Here is a 22,280-nt window from a genome sequence, read left to right as displayed (position 1 = left end):
CTTTTTTTTTTGTTTTTTGCGGTTTTGTTTGTGTGATCCTCAGTCTTATGAGGATCATAAGTGCATAAAAGCATAGACTTGGCAAGCCCAGCTCCAGGGTGGACAGGCTTAGGAAATTATCACAGTGTTTAAATAAACCCATTTTATCTCGAGTTGCAGTGCCATGGGAGCTAAAGCAGTCACTTACCCTCTTGTAGTAGAAGGGTGATGATCCTTCTGGACAGGGCAGTAAAGTCCTGCAAGTAAGTGGTAACTGTAAGCAGCTCCAGTCAACTGCTTGCAGTCATTAGACTGTACATCACTGCCTTAAACCCAGTGATGTAGGAAATTACGTATGGTAACTTTGCTCACACTTTTTCTAAAATAAGTAGTTCTAAAATGTTGATTTTTATTTTTTAAAGGATGTTTTGCTGCTGGGTGCTGTTGGGGCCTACGACTGGAGTGGAACAGTAATTCAGGAGTCTTTAGACAGAGTTACCACTTTTCCAAGTCATGTGTTTGAGAAGATTCTACAGGACAGAAATCATAGCTCTTACCTAGGTAAGGGGCTGAAATACAAATCTGGAAATATATCAAACCTTTATTAAGATACTAAAGAACTTGGAAAATTCTGCTCTAGCCAGACTCCTGTTAAGAACTGATTTGAGAATATAAAAAGAATTTTACATCCAAAAGGATGTAAAAGGATGTATTTACTGGTCAACAGTTCATGAATGAAATCTTTTTATTGTGTTTTTAAAATGCTACTCATATCAATGTGATAAGCTGAAAAAAAATCAGGTTTTGTCACAGAGATATAAGAAGTCATGGGATTTGAAGAGACTGCTTAGTGTATCATACTGATCATTATGGGTACCTTCTTTTAATATTTGTATGTACTTCCCCATTTACGTGTGGATGAGAAGTTGATTGACTTGCTATTGTTTCATCTGTGCTTGCTCTTGTCTTGGCCCTTCCCAGTCCAGTTTAGAGTTTTAGGAATAATGCTGCAGTTTGACAGACATTTTATTTATAAACCCCATATATTTTCTGATGCATGTTTTTGTGACCTAACAAAGCCAGTCGGTTTGTCTTCTCAGTTCATTGAAATGTTTTCTGCACACTTACAATATGCCTGCTCTGGCAATTCATCCCTGAACAATGCTACTACATTAAGCACCTATGACTTTTGTATCCTTGAAGTTACTTAATGAGATGCTATTTTTGCAACTAACATTGTTTTTTTCCCTATGGTTTAGCATTACTTGCATCCAACACAATGAATAAATCTAAACCTAACCTAATAAGCAGTAGCTCTCTTGCATGTGTGACTTCCCATTCCTCCTTTTTTCTAGAATAATTCTTAAAAGGTCAGGTCATTTCCTTTCAGCACTTCTCCACACGGCACTTTTAGAGTATTGGTCTTAATGTTTTTGGAGCAAACAACGTTGTTGCCTTTTCTGTCCTTTCGTTTCCTTTCCACCTCCTTCTGTCCCATACTAAGAGCTCTCCATATCAGCTCTCTCACCAGCCTGGGGGAGCCCAAGCTAAAGGGACTACTAGCACGTCACAGCTTGCTAGACTGGCCCCTGTTCTGCACTGTACCCTCTCATTTCAAATGGCTATATGCTGTATTAATTAGGAACATGTGGCCTTAACTTGCAGAATAAAATCTTGGTTTGTTGTTGGTTGTTGAACTTCTAGTCTCCAATGGCGTTCCCTCCCTAGAAAAAGTGTTTCCATACAAATCTGAATTAAACTGATGTATGTACTGACCAAGGCATAATCCTCTTAGACTGTGGTTCTCACATTGTCCTGCAGCTTGCTAAAGACCTGCATATTCTGCCCGATCACTGGGATTTTGTTATTCAGTTTAACTATAGTCTTTATAAAGGATAATTTTGTTTTCTTCTGTTAAAATAAATTTGCTGTAATTAAACCACAGAAATGTAAAATATGTAGTAATGCTAGATTTATAGTGCTAATACATGTTTAAAATATTTGCAGGTATTAAAAGATGTTTCCTGAAAGCAAATAATGTTAGAATAAAGGGAATGAGGATTAAAATGTTCAAAGAACTTCAATCAATCTAAGCCCTTCAGCTGACAAGCTATTAATGTAGCCTGTTGTATTCAGCCAAAGCACTGGGCTCTGGTTTGGTGAGCTGTGAGAAAATGCACTGCAAGCTTTGCAGAAGCTAGGTGTTCCTCCCTAGTTTGAAGGCTGGCCCAAACGTTCATCTCATGTTTCTCTTTATTTTTTCATTCCAAGGACACTGTTTGCACTCTTTTTCCTATCTCCACAAGCATGACATTCTTGTGGTCTACGTTTTACTGAATAAGCTAAACTATTGTCCATGCTATTCTGCAAGCCTGCTTCAACTTGATCTGTGTGTCATTGTTCTCTGCAGAAGACTATTGCAAATTTTATGCGTATGTGGCAGCTTAACTTCCCGTCTGGAAGCATCATTCTCTGCAACTAACATACCAGATTGATTCATCCTCTGCCTTTATGGATAACCAACTGCCGACTTGTAGTTAATGGTCTCTCACACATGTTAAATGTTGGCTTCTCTCCCCAGGTTATTCTGTTGCTGTTCTCTCAACTCAGAGCTCTGTCTATTTTGTTGCTGGTGCACCAAGATCCAACTACACTGGCAGAGTAGTGGTTTATGATGTTGACAAGGATGGTAATATCGCAATTGTTCAGTCCCAGAGAGGCGAGCAGGCAAGTATATTTTGGTCATGAATGCAGATTTTGCAGGCATCTGTTTTTATTGACACAGCAGTAAATTGCAATGTATTTGCTTCAAAAATTCCACTTTCTTGCAATGCCTTTAGAAACCATCTGAACTTTGCCACTAGACTATTTCAATGAGGTTAACTGTAACTTTTAAACAGTATTTTTAGAAAGTCATCTAATTAGTGGTAAAAGATAATATGCAAAGCTACTTGATGTATCATTCTGTCAGCTCTTCCCATTGAGAGAGACTCAGTGAGCTTCACTCTGCCTGAGAAGTCGTGAAGTAGATAGCATCAAAAGAGAAATTTGGAAGCTGCTTTGGAAGAGATTTGGAAAAGAGCAGTGAGTTTAGACGGGTTTGGTTTTGTCTGTTAGTAAGACAAATCTGAGACTAAGTAAGAGATTGGGTAGTTTCATGTGCCCAGTTTAATATATAAAAACATACCAATATACCTCCCATAGTTTATTCCCTGTTTGCATTCTTACTCCTGCGTGGTAAAGCCATAGCAGCAGCTACTGGGCAGAAACAATGGACACATGGTGATGATATGATTCTTCAAACACTGGAGTATGTTATAGAGTAATTTCATTCCAATGGGAAGTTTCATTCATTAGTATTGGACTATTTCTGGGTGTAATTTTTCTGAGTCAGGTGCTAAACATTATGCTTTACAAAATCCACAGACAAATGTGACTCTTACTACTGATTTCAGATTGGCTCCTACTTTGGCAGTGTGGTGTGTTCAGTGGATGTTAACAGAGATTCTGTGACAGATGTGCTGCTTGTGGGTGCACCAATGTTTATGAATGACATGAAGAAAGAAGAAGGGAGAGTATACATGTTTTCCATCACAAAGGTAAGAATGGCACTGTAGCAAAGCTGGAATCAGCTTCCTGCCTCTCCATCCATGGTCAGTGCTGATATTTTCAGTTGCAGCTGGAGGGACTTACTGTTGTTCCCTGGACTACAGTTTTACCAAGAAAAAAGCAATCCAAACAGCAGTATTACTTAGTGGCAGTGACAGTTCTGTTAAATCAGAGGGTGATCAGAGCAGTGATCCGTGGCCCCACAGCCAACTGGTGCAGCAGACTCGCTCAAGCTGGCATTGCTCAGGGCTAGCTTTTTTCAAAGCAAACTGGCCACATGCATGCAAAAAAGCCTTTGGCCCTACATCTCTTCAGGGCATGTAAGTCACTAGCGTATCTTTTTCAAAGTGTTAGAAATATTGAGAGTTGTGGTTTTGTAACGAGAAATGAAGCACGTGCTTTTCCCAGGGTGTGGTGTAAGGGCAGCAGTAAAGGATGCCAAGCCTGCCTGCTTAAAAGGACTGTTGTCAAAGCCCCTCCCAGTGCGATCTTGCCCATTCTGCTTTTCAGGAGCAGCTGCAAACTTTCCCCAGAGCTGCTTGTGCATGTAATCTGGGAACCAGCCAGCTGGAACAGATGAAAATGGAGTCAATAAGCAAGTTAGTAGCTAAGCACTATTAGTGACCAGAGCCCTGCTGCTCTAGGTGGCTCCTGGTCCTGGTTTTAGGTACTCTACACAAATAGAACACAAGTTTGACCATTTCTCTGAAAAACTTAGCTCAAGGCTTTTGCTAATTGTTTGCCATTTGATTTTGGCAAATCTGTTCAACACCTAACAGTGTTCCCAAAATGGATCTAATAAATGCTCTTCTGCCAGTTTTCTGCATTGTTTCGTAGACTTTCACACTGGATGGTTGCTATTACTCATGTTGTCTCCTTTGTTCAGTGAAACTATGTTATTTGTCTGATGCTTGACTGACTGTGTTTTTTATTCAGACCTGTAGTAGATGTTTTCAGAATATCTGTATTAACAGTCCTGAAGCCTCTGGCACTTTTTTGAATAGTCTCTCAATCAATCACTGGATGTCTGGATATGCAAAGTAAATTAATACCTGCCATCCATCAGAGAAAACAGAATATGGTCTTTTTACTAGGTAAATTGCAATCAAATAAATAGAGAGGAAGGACCATCCTCCTCACTGTCAGGTCATCCTGGAGCAACAGCAAACTGTACTCTAAAGCAATTTCAAGGTAGATAGAGGTGCTAGAAGTGGTACTGCTGGCAGCTGACGTTGGTCATTGTGACTGTGGAATTAGACACAAAATATAGAAGAAAAGAAAAATGAAAGGATTTTTTTCCATGTTTTGAAAACTGAATAAATTGGAAGTCTATCCTTACAGCTTTTAGTCTTTGTCAAATGTTAGATTTAAAATTATTTAAAAGTTAAGAATAAGGAAAGTTTGGGGTTTTTTTTAAATAACCTGGATTTGTGCAATGTTGCACAAATAATACTTTTCTAGTAATTTTTAATAAATAACTTGTCTGGTATTTCTAAAACTCTAAGCACAGTGTGATAACAGGTTAAAGATGAGAACGATATTTGCCAGAAAGTTGAATTTAAGCTAGTGTAAAAGTGATTATTTAACTATAAAGATCTCCAACCTTTCTTTCTTCATTGGCACAGGAGAGATCAGGAGTTTAGCATTTGGACACATGTTTTTTGCATTAGTTTAGTTAGGAAATTCCATTTCTGTTTCAAAGAATTATGTCCAGTTACATAATTTCCATTCCCTCTGCATAAAAACTGGTAATCCAAAACTGGAAACTGTATTTTTCAATGTATTGTGAAACTTTCAGAACAGTCAGATGAGGACAGTGAGAGCATTTAAACTTCATACATATGGTAATATTTGCTGTTAGTGCTTTGCATAGCGTGCTTTGATTTTGCTGTGTAATGCTTGCCAAGACTCTGAGACATAATGCAAACTGAATGGGCAATACAATGGGGAAGGAATTTGGGCTTGAGCAGTCCAAGGGGAATGTACTGGAAAACAGAAACAAAAAACAATGCACATAGATACTGCTCCTATGTCTAATCTGGTGCAATGATAGCTGTGTTTTTGCTTTTTCTTCTTTTTCCTTTTTTTAAAGGGAATTTTGGATCAACAAGAACTCTTGGAAGGTCCACAGGGGTCAGAAAATGCTCGCTTTGGATCAGCGATCACAACACTTGCAGACATTGATTTGGATGGCTTTAATGATGTTGTAATAGGTGCACCACTGGAAAACCAAAACTCTGGAGCAATTTACATTTACAATGGATTTCAAAAGACTATACGTACCAAATATTCTCAGGTAAATTACCTTTGTTGCATAATGCTGTATTCAGTGCCTTCAGATCTGCTAGAGGAAAACAGAATGATTTTCTCTTTAAATTGGCTACTGTTTCATCCTCTAAATAAAAGGAGTATTGTTATTCTCATGGTTTATTTCAAGTTTTGTGCCTCTCCTTACTTCAGTTGTCAGCATGCCCTGGTTGATGTTGTGGTGTTGATAACTGAAGCATGTAGAGGAAAAGGACTTGCAAGATGCTCTGTCTGAGCCTCTTATAATTTTTGGTGCCCATGTATGAAATCAGCTAATTTCCTGTACATTTTTTGACACCCATTATTCAGGTTTTTAGGGTTGATGTACAGCAATGAAGATTAGATAAATCCCACCTCTGTTAATTATAAATGTGAAGTATTAAAGAAAAAGACTTTCAAGGGTCTTTGCATATCCTATATGCTAATATAATGGTAATTTTAATGTCACTTTCCATGCAGACTTTATGGTTGCAGAAAGTATTTATTAGAAGTCCTGTTAAGCTTTCTATTCTTTGAGTTGCTCAATGTGAGATGGAAGAAGTTTCCAGTAAGTACTAGCTGGCATACAGCAGTCACTTATTTGATCTACTCCCAGGACAGAAAAATCTTGTTCATTGCCTGCTCCAACACGGGAAGAAAAAGTGCTTAAAAGCATCTGAGAAAACATCCACAAAAGCATTTTCTTTAAACAATACACTGCGTATACAGGGAGTTATCAGTGAAAATCCATTGCTTAGGCTGATATCTACAGACTTAAACACGCTTGTGGCAAACTCAGTAACCAAACTCTCTTTCCCAGAAAATTTTAGGATCAGATTCTGCTTTTGGACAACGGCTTCAATTCTTTGGAAGATCAGTAGATGGCCATAGAGACTTAGATGACGATGACATTACTGACGTATCAGTTGGTGCTGATGGAAATGTAGTTCTGCTATGGTTAGTAAACTCTTTCAGAAAGGAAGTGCTTAATGATTCAGATGCAAGTTGAGCATTTAATTAAACAGCAAAACAAACAAACCCAAAAGCTCTTTTATTCTGTGTGTTCAGAACTAACACGCTTATTGCCTCATTGCTGCTATCATAGCTAGCTGAAGAACAGCATCAGACTAAACCTTTTTTAAGTATGTATCATCAAACTGTTGAAACCCAAGGCAGCGTGGGGGGCAGAGCCTGGGCACACAGGGGGAAGCCAGGTGGCAGGGGCTGCCAGGAGGGACCTGGGCAGGGCTGGGGAGGGCCAGGAGACACCCCTGCCCACTGTTGCTCTGCAGATACATGGTCCAGAGGGAAGGGGCTGCAGCAGGCAAGCGAGGATTGCTTGAGAGTATTTGTAACAGCAGTACTTCAGTAGCCACACTATAATTTTGATAGCTGAGCCTGAGACAGATGAAACCACTTCCCACACAACCTGCATGAGCTTCACTGCCTGCTACACTGATATGGAGAGAGAGCTGTCCTGCTGGGTAAGGACAGAGAGCAGTGAAAAAGCTGGCACTTACTTCTGGCAAGAAACCCATCTTTTCTGGCATGTACAGTCTGAGTACTTTTACAAAATAAAGAAGAAAGGCTTTACAGAACCCAAATCTGCCTTTCTAAGTACTGTGTATTTTCCACTACTTGCTTGAGGAGCTAAATTTAAAATGCAGCTTGCTTTCCCTATCTTTTGCCTGTCGTCTTGCCTGAGGCTCCCTCTTGTAAGAAGAAAAACATCACTGAATTGCTACTTATTTCATAATGAAATAAGATTATTAAAAATGAATGGTCAGTTTGGACTTTTGACCACAATAAAACTGCTCCTGGTGCTGGTGGGAATTTCATTAAAGAAAAATATGTTCCTTGGAGTACCAGCATTTACTTAGATTTGATTAATGAAGATGCTCATTTCTCTTTCACTCTGCCATTTGGTTTGATTAATGAGTTTCACTTTAATCAAAAGTGTTTGTTTTTACATGCAGGGTTCCTTTGAAACTGTTCTTCAAAATCTTGATTAATTACATGCAAGTTGTTTTTCTGAAAAATAAGATTATTAATTAAAATGACGCATTACCCTTCTTCGCCTTCCCAGAGGAGAGATCATTAACTTCCCTAAAGGAGCAGAAGAAGGTTACTTGTTGGGAAAACAGGACAAGGACTTCGTGCTCTGTTATCTTAAGGAAAGGATTAGAGCATTAGGATAAAGCTATTGATCATTCATTAATTTGACATGAGAAATTATTTATTGTCATTACTGAAAACTACTGTATTAATAAAATCACATATATGCAAAGAAAAATAATTTTACCAGTGCTATTAAAAAGTGTTTACATTGAGAAATCAATGTTACCTTTATAGATAGTAATAGACAACAGCTTCTATGTTACCCAGTGCTCTTGAAAAATCACACATAACCTTTTAAAAATATTTTTCAGGTCTCAAAGCATTGCAAATGTGTCTATAATTGCCTCATTTAAACCTGAGAAAATCAGCCTGCTGAACAAGAACACAGAAATAACGGTCAAAATATGTTTTCAGGCTACATTTAGACCTGCTAAGAGAAATAATCAAGTGGGTAAGAGTATTTCAATGACTTACATTAATTTCTTCAAAAGTCCATTAGGTGAATGAGTAGTGGAAATTCTAAAGAAACATTAGATTGAATGTCAAGAAAGGTAAAATCAATATAAAACTTAAGTGCTTGAGAAGGTGTTTTTCAGACTACTTTTATCACTGGCTCCATAATCTTTAAAAAGTGAGGAATTAACAGTATAAAGGATAGCTGTATCCTTGGTGTTCAACAAACCCCAGAAAGTATCATTAGTGAGAAGCTGATTTTTCTTCAACTTGCTGGTTTCAACAGCAGACTGCTGACTTTTCTTCTCTCTTCAGGAGAAAAAAGAATAAATTCCATAGGCTCAGTGCAGATCTCAGTGGGGAGAAACTCCTCTTTTCAGAAGACAGGAGAGCACCAAATATTTTTGAGACCAACACTGGCCTCTCATGAAGCTATTTACTTAAACGTCATGGATAACACCATGCTTCAGTGCTATGTATAGTGCCTTCAGGAACTCATGACTGTGAGCTATAAAATAATGGTGAACTTCCACGGCGTATTAGTCATAATATGAAGAGAAGACAACAGAAATTATTATGTGATTGAAGAGAAAATGCAGATTATAGTCTCCTCAGAGTTCAGGGATATTGTTGCAAGGCCCCTTTATCTAGCCGTAATCCTGGCCCTGCTGACTGGCTTCTTGCCTGAGCTGCAGGCTCAGACATCTGCAGTGGAGACTGGATTGATTGCCATTTAATGTGCTCTCTGTGGATGGGAACTTACGTCAGGATTTAAACCTGTTTGACTGCTTTGGAAAACACAAGAGAAATTTTTTTCATTTTGAGACTGCTCTGCGTTTATCAAGCTATGAAAAAAGTAAAATATTTAGTGTGGTTTGGAAAGCCTGGTCACTCTGTAATCTTGAGCATAGTAGTGAGATCATGAGCAGTCATACTCAGCAAAAAATGTACTGTTATTCTTCTTGTAGCTATAAAGTACAATGCAACATTGGATGCAGATCTCCAGTCTTTTAGAGTGACTTCTAGAGGGCTGTTCAAAGAAAATAATGAAAGGTACATGCAGAGGGATCTTGTGGTACGTCATGAGGAGAACTGTGTTCATGATGTCTTCAATGTACAGGTAAATGCAGTTGCAACCAGTTTTATGTGACAAAATTCATCAACGTCTTCCTCTGATCATTTTTGTGTCTGTAAGGTGAACTTCATGCATGGTGTACTCAGTGATTTATGCTTCTCAAATTACCCACAACTGAAAAATACTTAGTAAGACTGATTTCAAAGAAGCTAATAACTGTCAAATTCAGCACAGCTTTTTAGGGTAGAAGAGGCAGTTCTTAATTATGTAATTCAGCTCTGACATAACACAGAGCCCATAGTCCATGGTTTCAACAGATTTTAATTTCCCTCCTAGTAGATTCTTCTGTAAGAACTAAGACATATATGCAAACGTTTTCTTTCAAACTAACAGCATTTCAGGCAGACTTCTGGTGCATGCTAGTCCTAGTATACACTTAGGAAAAAAATAAAAATAAGCAAGTCTCCATCTTTCTCTAGAACCAAAGACTGAATATGGCCATAAGAATTGCCTTAAGCACCCTGCATGATGCTAGGTCAGGTAAAGGACTTCAATTCCTGCTTTTCTTTGCAGTGCAAATATCTTGGACTATGGAAAAGATGAGGGGTAATGGGTATGAGTTACTCGTGGGGAGATTCCGATTAGACACAAGAGGAAAATTTTTCACAATGAGAACAATCAGCCATTGGAATGATCTCCCCAGGAAAGTGGTGGATTCCCCAACATTGGACACTTTTTTTTAAGATCCACCTGGACAGGGATTTCGGCCATCTTGTGCAGACCATGCTTTTGCCAAGAAAGCTTGAACCAGGTGATCCTTGAGGTTCCTTCCAACCTGGTATGCTATGATTCTCTATGTTGATCACATTTAGTGCCATTGTGGAGCCATGAGCTAGAAGACCATTCATGCAGTACTAAGAAACAGAGGACACATGAGGTATATTGTGGTTTACTGTTGCTCAGGACCAGCTGCTCTCTGCAATAGTAAGGCAGAGTGGAATAGGAATTTGATTTGTGTAGCCAGGTGAGAATGAAAGTCACCTGGTGGTGGCTTTTGAGGACCATGTTCTGCAGCTGCAGAGACTCTGCATGTTTCTTAGCCCTAGAAGTGACTGATGAATAGTGTCTCCAAGAATCCTAGGAAAATGAGTTTTATCATGGACCTGGCACTAAAAGCTGTTTAGCAAGAGGAGCCCACATTAGGCAATCTCACAAAATTATTTCAGTCAAGAAATTAAGGTTTGTACTGCTACTTCTTTTTTAGAGCAAGTATGATTTTACTATGCATTCTCAATTTACAGTAGAATTACCAATTTTACCCTGTTTACTGTGCTGACAACTATCACCTGAACCATGTGTTTTACAGGAACCTTCTGATGCAGTGAATTCACTTAGTTTGCGCATTGACATTGGTCTTGCAGATCCTGGCTCCAGCCCTGTCCTTGACATATATTCTCCTGCATCTGTGGCCTATAGTGTAAGTATGCAGACTTACTATTGAAAAATGCATGGCTGTCCATGTGTCCATAATGTGTGGCCCCCACAAACACCAAAGAGGTATCTGCAAGTGAAAACTGGTGTTCCAGTTAATTCACTGGGCTGAAAGCAGGCACCTGGCAGGGGTGTCCCCTGGTTCCTTTTATACCTTCGTCTGTATTGCATGGGCTTACTCACACACACATATCGGCCACCATGGCATTTGAACAAGCATGTTGGCTGAGCCTTGTAACTGTTGATGTGAACTTCTAGTTGATGGCAAAGATGAACTATTTTAGGTTAGTTTATCCTACAGTAAAAGAATACATAAGAGAGATGGACCCCCTTTGATTAAATCACGTTTGTTGTGAGTTAACAACTGCCTGCACCGTTCCTATGGATCAGTTGACATCTAGCAACATGTTACTCAGTGTTAACTTGTTCATGTGTAAGGTTTTTAATTCCCTTCGGAGAGATTTTTCTTATCTGCAAACCAAGAATGTGCTTCCCCTCAGAGGTGTTTGCACTCTACTGTCTATAGATAATTTTAAAGTTGAGCCCTGTCATTCAGAAAATGTTTTTGGTTTTCATAGATTCCTTTTATTAAAGACTGTGGTGAAGATGAACTTTGTATCTGTGATCTTGTTCTGAGTGTTCAGCGGAAGGCAAATGATGGGTAAGAGCTGAATCAGTGGCATTGCTGGGGTCGGGTGGTAAGTTTTCATCAGATGGTTTGTCTGCAGGCTTTGGATGAATTTCTAGATGAGAATGTCTTTCTCATTCAACATCTACTTAGAAATAGCAGGGATAAAAAAAGCAATAGCATTTCTGTCTAAACCAATCAAGGAAAAAGAGGTATAATAGGAACATAGATATAGAAGTAGCACTCTTGTCAGCTTAGACAAACGCAAGTTTTGGTACCTTAAGGATGAGGACCCAGTGAGCATTCAGAAGAATCATGTCTGGCTGGCTTGCTGTCAGCAAAGGGAGCACACTGGGAAAGCAACAGCAGCTGCAGCAGCCATCTTGGTCCCTCCCACGGGGAGCAGTGAGGATGCTGCAGCAGGCTGTGCTGCTGGGGACCTGAGGTCAGCCATTCGGGCAGCACATATTCCCAGTCCATGTGCAGGTATACGCATACATGTACAGTATGCAGAGAGACAGGGCTGCCTCTTCCTGGAGCTGCCATCTGCGTCATCTGCCCACTCTCTGCCCCACCTCCCTACCAGGTAGAGTGCTTGAAAATTCAGCAAAGTGACTTTGACCAAACATCATCAAGGTCCTGCACTTTGAGAAGATGCTGATCCCATTCAGTTTTAAGAAACACCATCACAGGGTTTCTTATGTCAAAGAGTTTAGAAAGCAGAGCGTTTAAGTGCGTAGAATGTAGGAAATGTCTTGCTGTGCTTGTTGTTTGTTGTTGGCTACAGGCAACACATTTTCATGATCCACAGCTGTTCTAGTACCTCTGTTTAAAACAATGGACTTTATTTTCCAACAGCAAACAGCAGTTTGTTGTCAGCAGCAAAAACAGAAGATTAACGTTCAATGTGAAATTGAGAAATAAAAAGGAAAATGCATATAACACAAGAATCCAGGCTACGTTTTCAGACAACTTGTTTTTTGCTTCATCATCTTTACCGGTATGTGATACCCAACCTCACCATCTCTGTTACTGCCACTGATTTTTGAGGTTCTCAGAAAAAATTTTTTTTTTCTTTCTAGTATTGCCTATCCCAGGAAAGAATGTGTGTGCAAACTTCTCTCCCAATTTATTTTCTTAGATACCAGAATTATTCCCTTCAGCGTATCAATTTATTCAGGTCAAGGAGAGACACTGCCAACTCAGCATAAAAGTTGGCAACCTGTCGAGTTTGACCTCACCTCAGTATTTCAGTCATCTTTTCCTCACTTTAAGTTTTGGCACCCACATCTTCTGCTTGACTCCTAACAACATGCCTGAATGCAGTTACTGCACCACAGGGAATTTTTATTTCATAAATCAAGCATGCAGCATCAGTGATGTGCCTTAAAGCACAGACCTTGGAACTCGAAATAGTGTTACAGTCAAGGCCATGTGTTCCAGTTAGACAGTTAATCAGATTGAAATGATTGCTATACCAGAAGCCCTTCTAATGAATTTTGTCTTAGAAAAGGGGAAAGAAAGGAATTATACATACTATTTTTGGGAATGCAGTAAATCTATAATCTCAACTGTTGCTCCCAAACAATTCATGAAGGATGAAATCCAGACTTCAGTGCTTGTTTTATGTGGTCAGGCCACTACTGGAGAGGTGCATGATAATCCTAGGGGTAAAATCCAGAGCAATCCCTATACTGAAGGGAGAGGAGGGATAGGAGCATTCATTGCTGCCCAAGAGCAGCATTTTCCTGAACAATGAACTGGCAGAAGTACTCCACACAGCACTGAGAGTGCCCCTCTACCTCCCCATCCTGTTGTGCAGCAAAATTGCTCATTCCACTCATGCCAAAAGACCACACTGGAGCTAGGATTTTCTTTTGCTTTAAAAGCCCATTTGCTTAGAAGTGTTTCAACCTACAAGTGAAGCTTTTGACCAGAAATGTGCCTACTTCAAAGCATGAAGAAAAGCATAGGCTGAGAAAGTATGGGTGTTGTTTATTGCTTTTTTTTTTTGTAGCATAATTCATGAATGGTAAATGTCTGCTAAGGATGCTTGTAACAAAAGACAGTATGTTTTAATGAATTTTTTTCAAAGTGATGTTAACTGGCTATGATCTACAAGTTTGTCTTTAATGTGGTACAGCAATATGTTAAATATTCTGCAAAGCAGTAAATAAATACATATGTATTGTAGATTTTCCTACAAAAAGTAGAAAAAGTTCAACTCTGCACACTAACCTCTACAGTGAGAGTACCTAACTAGCTCTCAGGTCGTGTAAATGTCTACGGAAGGTCTGTAAAAAAGCACTGTAGGAGTTAATGCTGGATGTGACCTGTACTCTCTAGCTTCTATTCCTTCTTCCAAACCTAGCATAAAATTCAAACAAGATCATTACAGAGCACAAGAAATCTCATGGGACTGGTCCTTGTCCCACCTTTCTCCTGCCTGTCTCCTAGTCCTGCCTATGCCCCACCTATATGCTGCATCTCTAGGAATTACTGCCATAACACCTATTTGTACTACTCCTTAGCATAATACATGTCCTGTTGAAGATACAGACTGGGAACTTCCTCTCTGCTTTATCAAAACCTGATATTAAGATGACTTCTCTGTTTGTTTCCTCTGCAGAGTGATGGGACTGAAGTCTCGTGTCAGACAGGAACAACACAAAGTACAATCATTTGCCAAATAAGCTATCCTGTTTTCAGAACAGGACAACAGGTAGAGCTAGTGTGTTTAAATAATCTTGAATGATGCCCAAAAGCTTTTTTTGTTGTTGTTTTTCCCCTAAATCTGCATTTACTGCTGGTGAACATTTCTTAGATTTGGCAACAGTTAACTTTCCTTTGGGTTTCAGAGGCATTAAAAGAAGCAAACGAAGCACTAAAGTTTTGTGACTCCCTGCCAGATTAAAGGAAGAAAGGCTCTTGAAGCATATTTGTCCATACCCATGGCTTTCAGATGCTACTGTAGCTTTGTAACTCTCAGAGGGTGAGGGCTGGGAGCAGAAGCAGAGAGCAAGCATAGTGTGTAGCCTCCTGGGAACTGAGGCAATCCCCATCAAACCCTTCCTGCTGCATGAACCTGGGGTATCTCTCTCTTCTGCTCTGTGAATCTCATCTCTCCAAGGAAGCAGTTTGCTTTGAGAGGAGATAGGTGGTCCACACAGCCCTAGGATAGATCGTATATCCTTTTTCTCATATACATCATAAATCTGGCGATATCCATGGGTTTATGGAACTTAATCTCTTATTCCTTAAGGGCAGAACAGAAATAGGCTTCCAAGCCTCTAACACAATCAACTGGAGCAATAAGAAACTTGCTAGAAAGAATAGAAACATGATGTTCTGTGGCATGGAGAGCAAAATCAAAAAAACATTATATATAAAAAGTTGACTTTGTTCTGAGCTTTTAATGTCATTGGTCAAATAGGACCTTTTGGAACAAATGGAAGAAAAGAATGACTACAAATCTTGTCTTAGTGCTAGTGTTTAAAAGCATGTAATTGAAGCAATCCCACACACCTTTTGTTGCAGCTTGTAGCTAGTTATACATTATTTAAAAACACAAATAGTCATGTTTGTGTAACAATGCCAAAGCAGTTCTGGAGTACTAGAAATTACTGAAATATTACGCAGAAATCAGTGGAGAATTCCGGTACAGGGAGCAATTCTGGATTGTTGCACATATGAATATGTTGCTGTTGGGAAGTCCTTTGGATGTTGTACCATCAACTAATTTACTGTGTGTTCCTTGTCTCTTCCATAGGTATCCTTTGATATTAGTTTTGACTTTAACCTGAAAAATCTTCAGAATGTGGCAGTTCTAAGTTTTCGTGCGCTGAGGTAACGTATATAATCGTATGAAAGTAAGTTAGGTGTTAATAACTTTTTTGTATAAAATAATATTATAACACCTGGCTTAAATGTGTTTTGATGAACAGTGAAAGCAAGGAAGAGCAAGAATTGGACAACCAGGTCAGCTTATCAATTCCATTGCGATATGATGCAGAAATTCACTTCACAAGGTATGCTGAATATGTAAAGAATCACTGCCATTTTGCCAAGGCATTTGAATATAGTAACCGTCCTGAAAGGCAACTGAAAAGTTAGTGAAACTTTGTTTTCATTTTGGAAGTCATAAGAAATTCCCACTTCATCAACAGCAGCAGAATTTTATGTTCTTCCAGTAGTCTTACATGTGAAAAATTATGGAATGTGTAGTAAGAAATCGTGGATCCATGTTTATCTCTGAACAATTGTTACAGATGCTCATGTGAATGGAAGTGTATAAAAAACAAACAGTACTTGTGGTTTTGATAATATAATTAGTATGTACTATACAATAAGGTTGGGCCTCTGGGCTCAGATGTAGTGACACTGGATCAAATCTGGAGTTAGTGATCAAAACCAAACAAAAGAACAACAAAAAGAAAAAAAAAATATCATGGACATATCTGCTGAACCTGGGCCAAAAACACAAACTTTTGTTAGATGTTTGAACTAAAACCTGAGGTGGCACATGGCAGATTCTCCCTTGCTTGCAGTTTTGTTGGCATGGGGAGCAGCACACCCTGCTTTCCCACACACCCACCTGGACACTCTGGCTCACACCCACCCCTTTCCTCCTGGTGTCTGCCCTTTCCTCTCCCCATGGAAGGCAGGTCGGGACTGTCACAAGAGGGATCCTTTACCCTGGGAAGGGCAGTTTGTAAGGAGAGACAGCTGGGCAGGTATGGGAAGAGAGACAGACAAAAATCCCTTTAAGACTGATCTTGGTATTATGCCCCTGAAACCTCTCATCTTCAGCCCTGGAAACCCCTGGTAATTTGAGATGCACTGAAACAGTAATCAGTCTGTTACTGTTCCAAATGAGAATGATTTCAGTTACAGTTTAACTTAAATGAGAACTGACACAAAAATACACTGGTTTGACCTTTGACTCAAGATAGGATATTTAACTTTTCATCAAAGAAAAGATTTATCTTTCCCAATTACTGAATTTATAGGATAAACTACGTGTAGTTTTATTTGAAGGACTTCGTCACCAGTTCTTGGTGAAAAAATGCTTTTGCATACCAAAGCATTCCAAAATTTATAAACATATAGAAAATAAATAGTAAATATTCAAAGAATGACAGAAATTTGAAAAGGAGGAAGCTGCTCAAAAATACACAGTAACAATTAATTCAAGAAATAAATATTCAAAGATCACTGTGACTACAAGAACTGTTGGCTGTGTAGGATGACCTGAGCTGGAATAGGGACCACAGTACAGAAAATTAGTTCAATAACCCACTTTGCAGCAGCAGTTTCAGAATACTCGTTGGCCCTGCTTTCACCGTGGCTAGGTGCACCAATTCTGGAGTCATGCAGAATTTTTCAGATTATTTTAACTGCAGAGAAGCATTTGAGTCAGTGATGAAAGTTCTTTCAGCTCCCTGAGAAAGTTGTATGAGACTTCAGCAGAAGCAGAGCATTTGTTACTAGTTACCAGTGGCACAGAGACTACCCAAGTATTTGACTAGGGAGCTAGCACAGCAACCTAAGTAGGTTTTCCTAGGAAATTGAGATGGTGCAACTTGAATCAGCAAATTTAATTGGCTGAGAAATATGAACAGAAACTCAGTGATTCAGAAAAGGCCAGGCATGGAGTCTATAGGAGTTACTCAAGGGAAAATAAAGGTTTGAATTCAGGTGCATCTCCTGAGTATGAGAAAATGCAATTCCATATGCAAGTCAAGACATGAAGGAATCCCTGCTGCTAGAAGAGGATTAGTTATTCTTGGAGATGAAACAATTTAAAAGAACTAAAGGAAATACACATTAAGCCAAGACACAATTTTAAATGTTTCCCTTGCAGTTAGCTCATTTTTACACTCTTCCACTTTAGAAATAACTATCTGAAGATAGTTCCTTCTTGAGGCAGGTAATGTAGCCAAGGAGCAATCTCTTAAAATACAAGGGATGAGAAAAAAGTGTTGTCTTGCTGAAGTGAAGCCTTTCTAGGGAAAATCTCCTAATCTGAGTTTCCAGGAGAAGAGGTGGGAATCAGTCTTACTAGTGACTCCTGCAAGGACAAGGAAGCTGATACTGTGCATCCTGAAAGGACTGAATATTTGAGCAATAAGGAAGCAGCAAATGCATCACAACACATTTTCCTAGGAGGCCTTGTGAGGAGGCTCTTCAAGGAAATGGCCCATGGGAGAAAGTATGGAGGACAGAAAAGATGCATGATGCAGTATGGAGAAGCACAACTGATCAGGAGGCACCTCTGTGAGACTGCACATGTGTTAATTTGGGATTGTACACACAGATGTTGCCCAGATTAAATGGGGAGAGCAGCACTGGTAAAGATTTGCACCTTGTGCTACAGAAAGATCTGATGTAGGAATCATGATAGCCCCTGCTCCTTGTTAACTCGCTCCCAGCTTGCTTTTTGACTGCTCAAATCGGCCTCCTAATGAAAGCTAATGATGAAGAGCAGACACAATTCTGGGATGGTTCAGCAGAGGAGCTGCTCACAGGTAGCAGCACATCGATGGGATGTGCTACACAGGGATGCTTTCACTGTCTTTGAGCATGGTCCCATCTGGCTGACACCTTCGAGCATCTACAGGCCCTTGCACCACATACTTCCATCACACACCTGTAATTTCATGCTGTGGTGGGATGCAACCAGCCTCATGTTACTTTGGAAATTTTGAATTTTGAAACCCAAAAATACTAAAGAAAGTGGCCCAGAAGAGACTGAGGGCTACATGGTATGTACCATGCACACAAGCAGAGTGCGGTGTGTGTTTCCACACCCAGGCAGTGTGGAAATCAGCCTACCTGTGATGTATGGCACTAGGGACCAGGATCTCCCTCAGAATCTGTTGGTATTTGCTTTTATAGGTGTACCAAGGGGGACCATCAGGGAGCCCTTTCTGAGGAGGGAGGCCCCTGCAAGGCTGAAAGTTGCGGTTTGTTCCTGGGAGAGGAGCCTGCAGTATGCACTGAAACACCATGGGTGCAGGAGGCTGAGCAGAGCCTGTGTCTCATGCAGTCCTCCTGTCTTACCTTCACATGCTCACTCTGGCTCTGGGCTTCAGTACACTGTGTATTTTCTTAACCAACTTTGTAAAATTCAAACAGCAGTACAAGTGACTGATTTTTAGTTTGGCTGTACTTATGACCTGTTTCACAAAGGCACATCAAGTAACGTATGTTTTCAAAGCAGCTGCCAAATTGAAATTTATTGTTTTATGGTTGTTAACTAGGCTTGCCAACGTCAACTTTTATGAAGTATATTCTGGTCATAACATTCCTTCCACTGTGAATAATTTCGAAGATATTGGCCCCACATTCAACTTCTCAGTTAAGGTTAGTAAACATTTCTGGTTCTTGTTTGAGAGGCTGCCTTACCTCCTCCTGTGGCCTGCTCCCAAAACATATTTGAAAAAACATTCCTGATTTCACTGTCTGATTTTGATGCTTCTGAATCAATCAAGTAAGAAAAAAAAGTTGCACGTAGCTGGGGGATAAATGCTTACAGTCTTTATAAGGTTAAGGATGAAATTTGCACTTACTGCACAAGTAGAATGGGTGAGGGATTGGTCCTGCACTGTTTACATATTTAGAAGATGGTTAATGCTTAACTTCAGGCCAACTTAGACTTTTTTCAGAGAGCTATTTGTCTTCTGCTGACTTGGTAAAGGAAAATAAGTCTTTGCAGGCTTGGACTTTGAAATTTGAAGTTTGGCAAGGGTCAAGTGCTCAAACCAGATGCAAGAACTATATAGATCACAGCATTTATTACACAGCTTAGAAAAACTTAGATCCAAATATGCAATGTGGAAGAAACTTAAATTATGTTCCATTTACAATCCTGTAACTGCTACTCTAAAGGACTAAATAACAGGCCTATTGGCTCTGGCAGAATATTTGCTTTTCAAAACATATTTCATGCAGTTAATATGAGCTCTGCTAAGGAAACAGACAGGGACCCAAAGCTATGCAGTATACTCTCTGCTTGCTATTGGCATAATGTAATTACTACTCTACTGAGTGTCTTAGTACAAAAAACATTGATGCAGGAGGAGTCCAGTTCTTCCATACTTATCCATAATTTCTGATTGTCTTGCTGTATCAAATAACTTACGCCTACGTAAGTATAGCTACCTCAGTTGAGTTATGTGCTTTGCAGGTAACAACAGGAAGTATTCCAGTAAAGATGGCATCTATAAAAATCTATCTTCCAGAATTGACCAGCAAAGATAACCCACTGATGTACATAACTGCAGTCACCACAGATCAGGTGAAGAACTGAATTACATAAACTGCTATATTTTGGGGTTTAATCAGTACCATAAACATCAATTATTTCCCTCATAGCGTGGCTGAGATTCACAGAATCTATGCCCTTCCTCATAAAGGGGAGGGGGAGGACAGTATACACTAGTCTATAACTAGTGGATTACCTTTACAGTCCACCGCTGAATTTTCATATCACTTTAGAATTCTTCAGCTAGGACCTTCTCCAAGTTCCTGGGAAGGGTATAGTAAATATGGAATATTTAGATTGGGACAAACCCTTCAGGTCACTCTAGGGGGAAAAACATTACCGTAAGAGCTGTTTAATTCTGACCAAAACCACATACCATCTCTTAGTTTCCTAAAGTATCCAGTGATACAATTCACAATCTAGCCTTTCACAGCCACCATCTCATTCCAGAAATATATATTATTATGATGCCCATAAACTCCTGAGTATTATGTCATCCAATTTCATTCCTGCCATCTTTCCTAGGCTAGAGGTGTTACCTGTCAAGCTCAGATAAATCCATTGCAAATAGGGAAAAGACCTTATACTGCATCTTTCACGAAAGAGAACTTCAGAGCTTCCAAAGAACTGGTGAGTAAGACTCAGGGGTGCAGTACCACAGAACAGGGGTGCAGAGGTGATCCTTAGAAGCCCACTAGCTGTACCTGTGGGGACAGCTGTGGTGGGGGCGGCATTCCTCACTCACAGTGCAGGAATGCAGCCTATGGATGTTCTTGCACATACTGCATCTGCCTTAGATAGAAGAAAAGGTGCATGTGCTTTACAGCCTGCAAGCACTTCACTTGTATGCACAGAATGGCAAAGGCAAGGGCAAAAGTCTAGATGTTAAAAGAATATTTGTTAAAGTGTATTTTTAATGCATGCTGTTGCCTTTCCTTGTTGTTTCTTCTGGAAGAACTGTAAGAATGTGAAATGCAGTACCATCACATGCAAACTGGAAGACATTATGCTGAAGGGAGAGTACTCTGTGAATGTGTCCACCCGAATCTGGAATGGAACCTTTGCTGCCGTGAGTATCAGCTATATCTTCATGAAGGATCTAGTACTCAGATAACTTCTGATATTTTTCGAAGTTCAGTAAAGAGACCTTCCAATCTAGGAAGACCTTCCTCTACTTTACATTGTTGTGTGTGTTTCTCCAGATTGAAAACTTGAATTTAAAAGTCAAGTAAGTAGTGATGCTGCGTAATGGAGCTGATAACCTGCAGTCCAGCACAAAACCTAAGAAAATGCTATGATAATGCAATCTTCACAGCTGGAAAAAAACATTTTCTGTGTCTGTTAAATTAATTCAAAGGGGAACTACAGTTTCCACAAAATTCAGCATAGGACAGCAGAGTACAGTATTGTCATAGCCTGGAAAAAAAATGCTGCTTTTAGTTTTTGAACATCACAGCCTACATAGTGATCATTTTAAGTCACACCAAAATATCAAAAGCCTGTTAGTGCTGCCAGTTATATTTGTTAGAGAACGTGTGGAAATTTCTTTTATTGATTTTTTTGTTTTTATTAGAGTTGGTGTCAAGGAAACAGTCCTTGCTTAAAGACCTACAGGACGCTTAAAAAAATAACCATCAATGTCTTGACTTTCCCATTTTAAATCACCATGTGTCCTCCAAGATATAACTCATCATGAATTACCAGTCCTTTGAAATGAGACCATGTTTGCTTCTTAGCTAGGCAACCAACCAAACTGTCTTAGAGTCTTGGGTTTGCCTAGAGTGTCAGGAACATGATGCAGTCTCCTTAGTTTGTCTGGCAAGTCTTATGGCAGGTATTGACGTTTAACAGCAGGGCTGTTGTCATCTTTAGCATTCAGCTCTTAAAAGGTCAGGTTGATAATGTAACATACTTATGCAAGCATCTGTCTTTAAAGTTTGTAATTTTCAAATCAGCTGGGTCAAGACCACTTGTTAGTGCAGTCGGGTATGCAGGAGGTGGAGACCTGAACAAAAGGTTGCTACCCTTACAACAAAGTGAGTGGAAATAACTTGTTTACTACTGGGTGATGTGAGGGAAGGATCACATGTCACAGTTTTCCTCTCATCTCCCATTTTGTTATTTTCTAGTTCATTGTCAAAAGGGGTTCAGTGGAAATAATCTTGCAAGCACTCAATAACGCACATAATCAGCCTTTTTATTTAGTGGCAGTCATTGCCCAAGAAGGGGATAGCATGCTTACTGGTACCTGCTAAGGAAAGCAAAGAAAGATGTGTTTAGGAATACAGGAGGTGCTTTGATTAGTGCTCAGGTAGGTTTCTAAACATTTAGGAGGGCAGGACAGACCACTGCGGCAGATGGCCATAGTGCAGGCA

At 39.6% G+C, this 22,280-nt stretch overlaps 1 protein-coding gene across 3 annotated transcripts in view; it reads left to right on the top strand.

Annotated features, from left to right (window-relative positions):
- The window catches only part of ITGA2 (integrin subunit alpha 2), a 69,929-nt gene that overhangs the window by 38,141 nt on the left and 9,508 nt on the right, over positions 1-22,280 (top strand). For all 3 annotated transcript variants that reach the window (XM_074857188.1, XM_074857187.1, XM_074857190.1), the window contains 17 exons: positions 402-540; positions 2,561-2,706; positions 3,435-3,578; positions 5,681-5,884; positions 6,695-6,831; positions 8,304-8,443; positions 9,414-9,565; positions 10,887-10,997; positions 11,590-11,672; positions 12,498-12,639; positions 14,269-14,361; positions 15,409-15,485; positions 15,584-15,667; positions 18,902-19,004; positions 19,828-19,938; positions 20,431-20,535; positions 20,861-20,974. In XM_074857188.1, coding sequence (XP_074713289.1) covers positions 402-540; positions 2,561-2,706; positions 3,435-3,578; positions 5,681-5,884; positions 6,695-6,831; positions 8,304-8,443; positions 9,414-9,565; positions 10,887-10,997; positions 11,590-11,672; positions 12,498-12,639; positions 14,269-14,361; positions 15,409-15,485; positions 15,584-15,667; positions 18,902-19,004; positions 19,828-19,938; positions 20,431-20,535; positions 20,861-20,974 — 2,085 coding nt within the window. The remainder of the gene's footprint in view (positions 1-401; positions 541-2,560; positions 2,707-3,434; positions 3,579-5,680; positions 5,885-6,694; positions 6,832-8,303; positions 8,444-9,413; positions 9,566-10,886; positions 10,998-11,589; positions 11,673-12,497; positions 12,640-14,268; positions 14,362-15,408; positions 15,486-15,583; positions 15,668-18,901; positions 19,005-19,827; positions 19,939-20,430; positions 20,536-20,860; positions 20,975-22,280) is intronic.

The sequence above is a fragment of the Strix uralensis genome, chromosome Z (genome assembly GCF_047716275.1).
Source record: "Strix uralensis isolate ZFMK-TIS-50842 chromosome Z, bStrUra1, whole genome shotgun sequence".
NCBI lineage: Eukaryota > Metazoa > Chordata > Aves > Strigiformes > Strigidae > Strix > Strix uralensis.
Note: the sequence above shows the minus strand (reverse complement) of the source record. Positions and strands in the feature narration are given on the sequence as shown.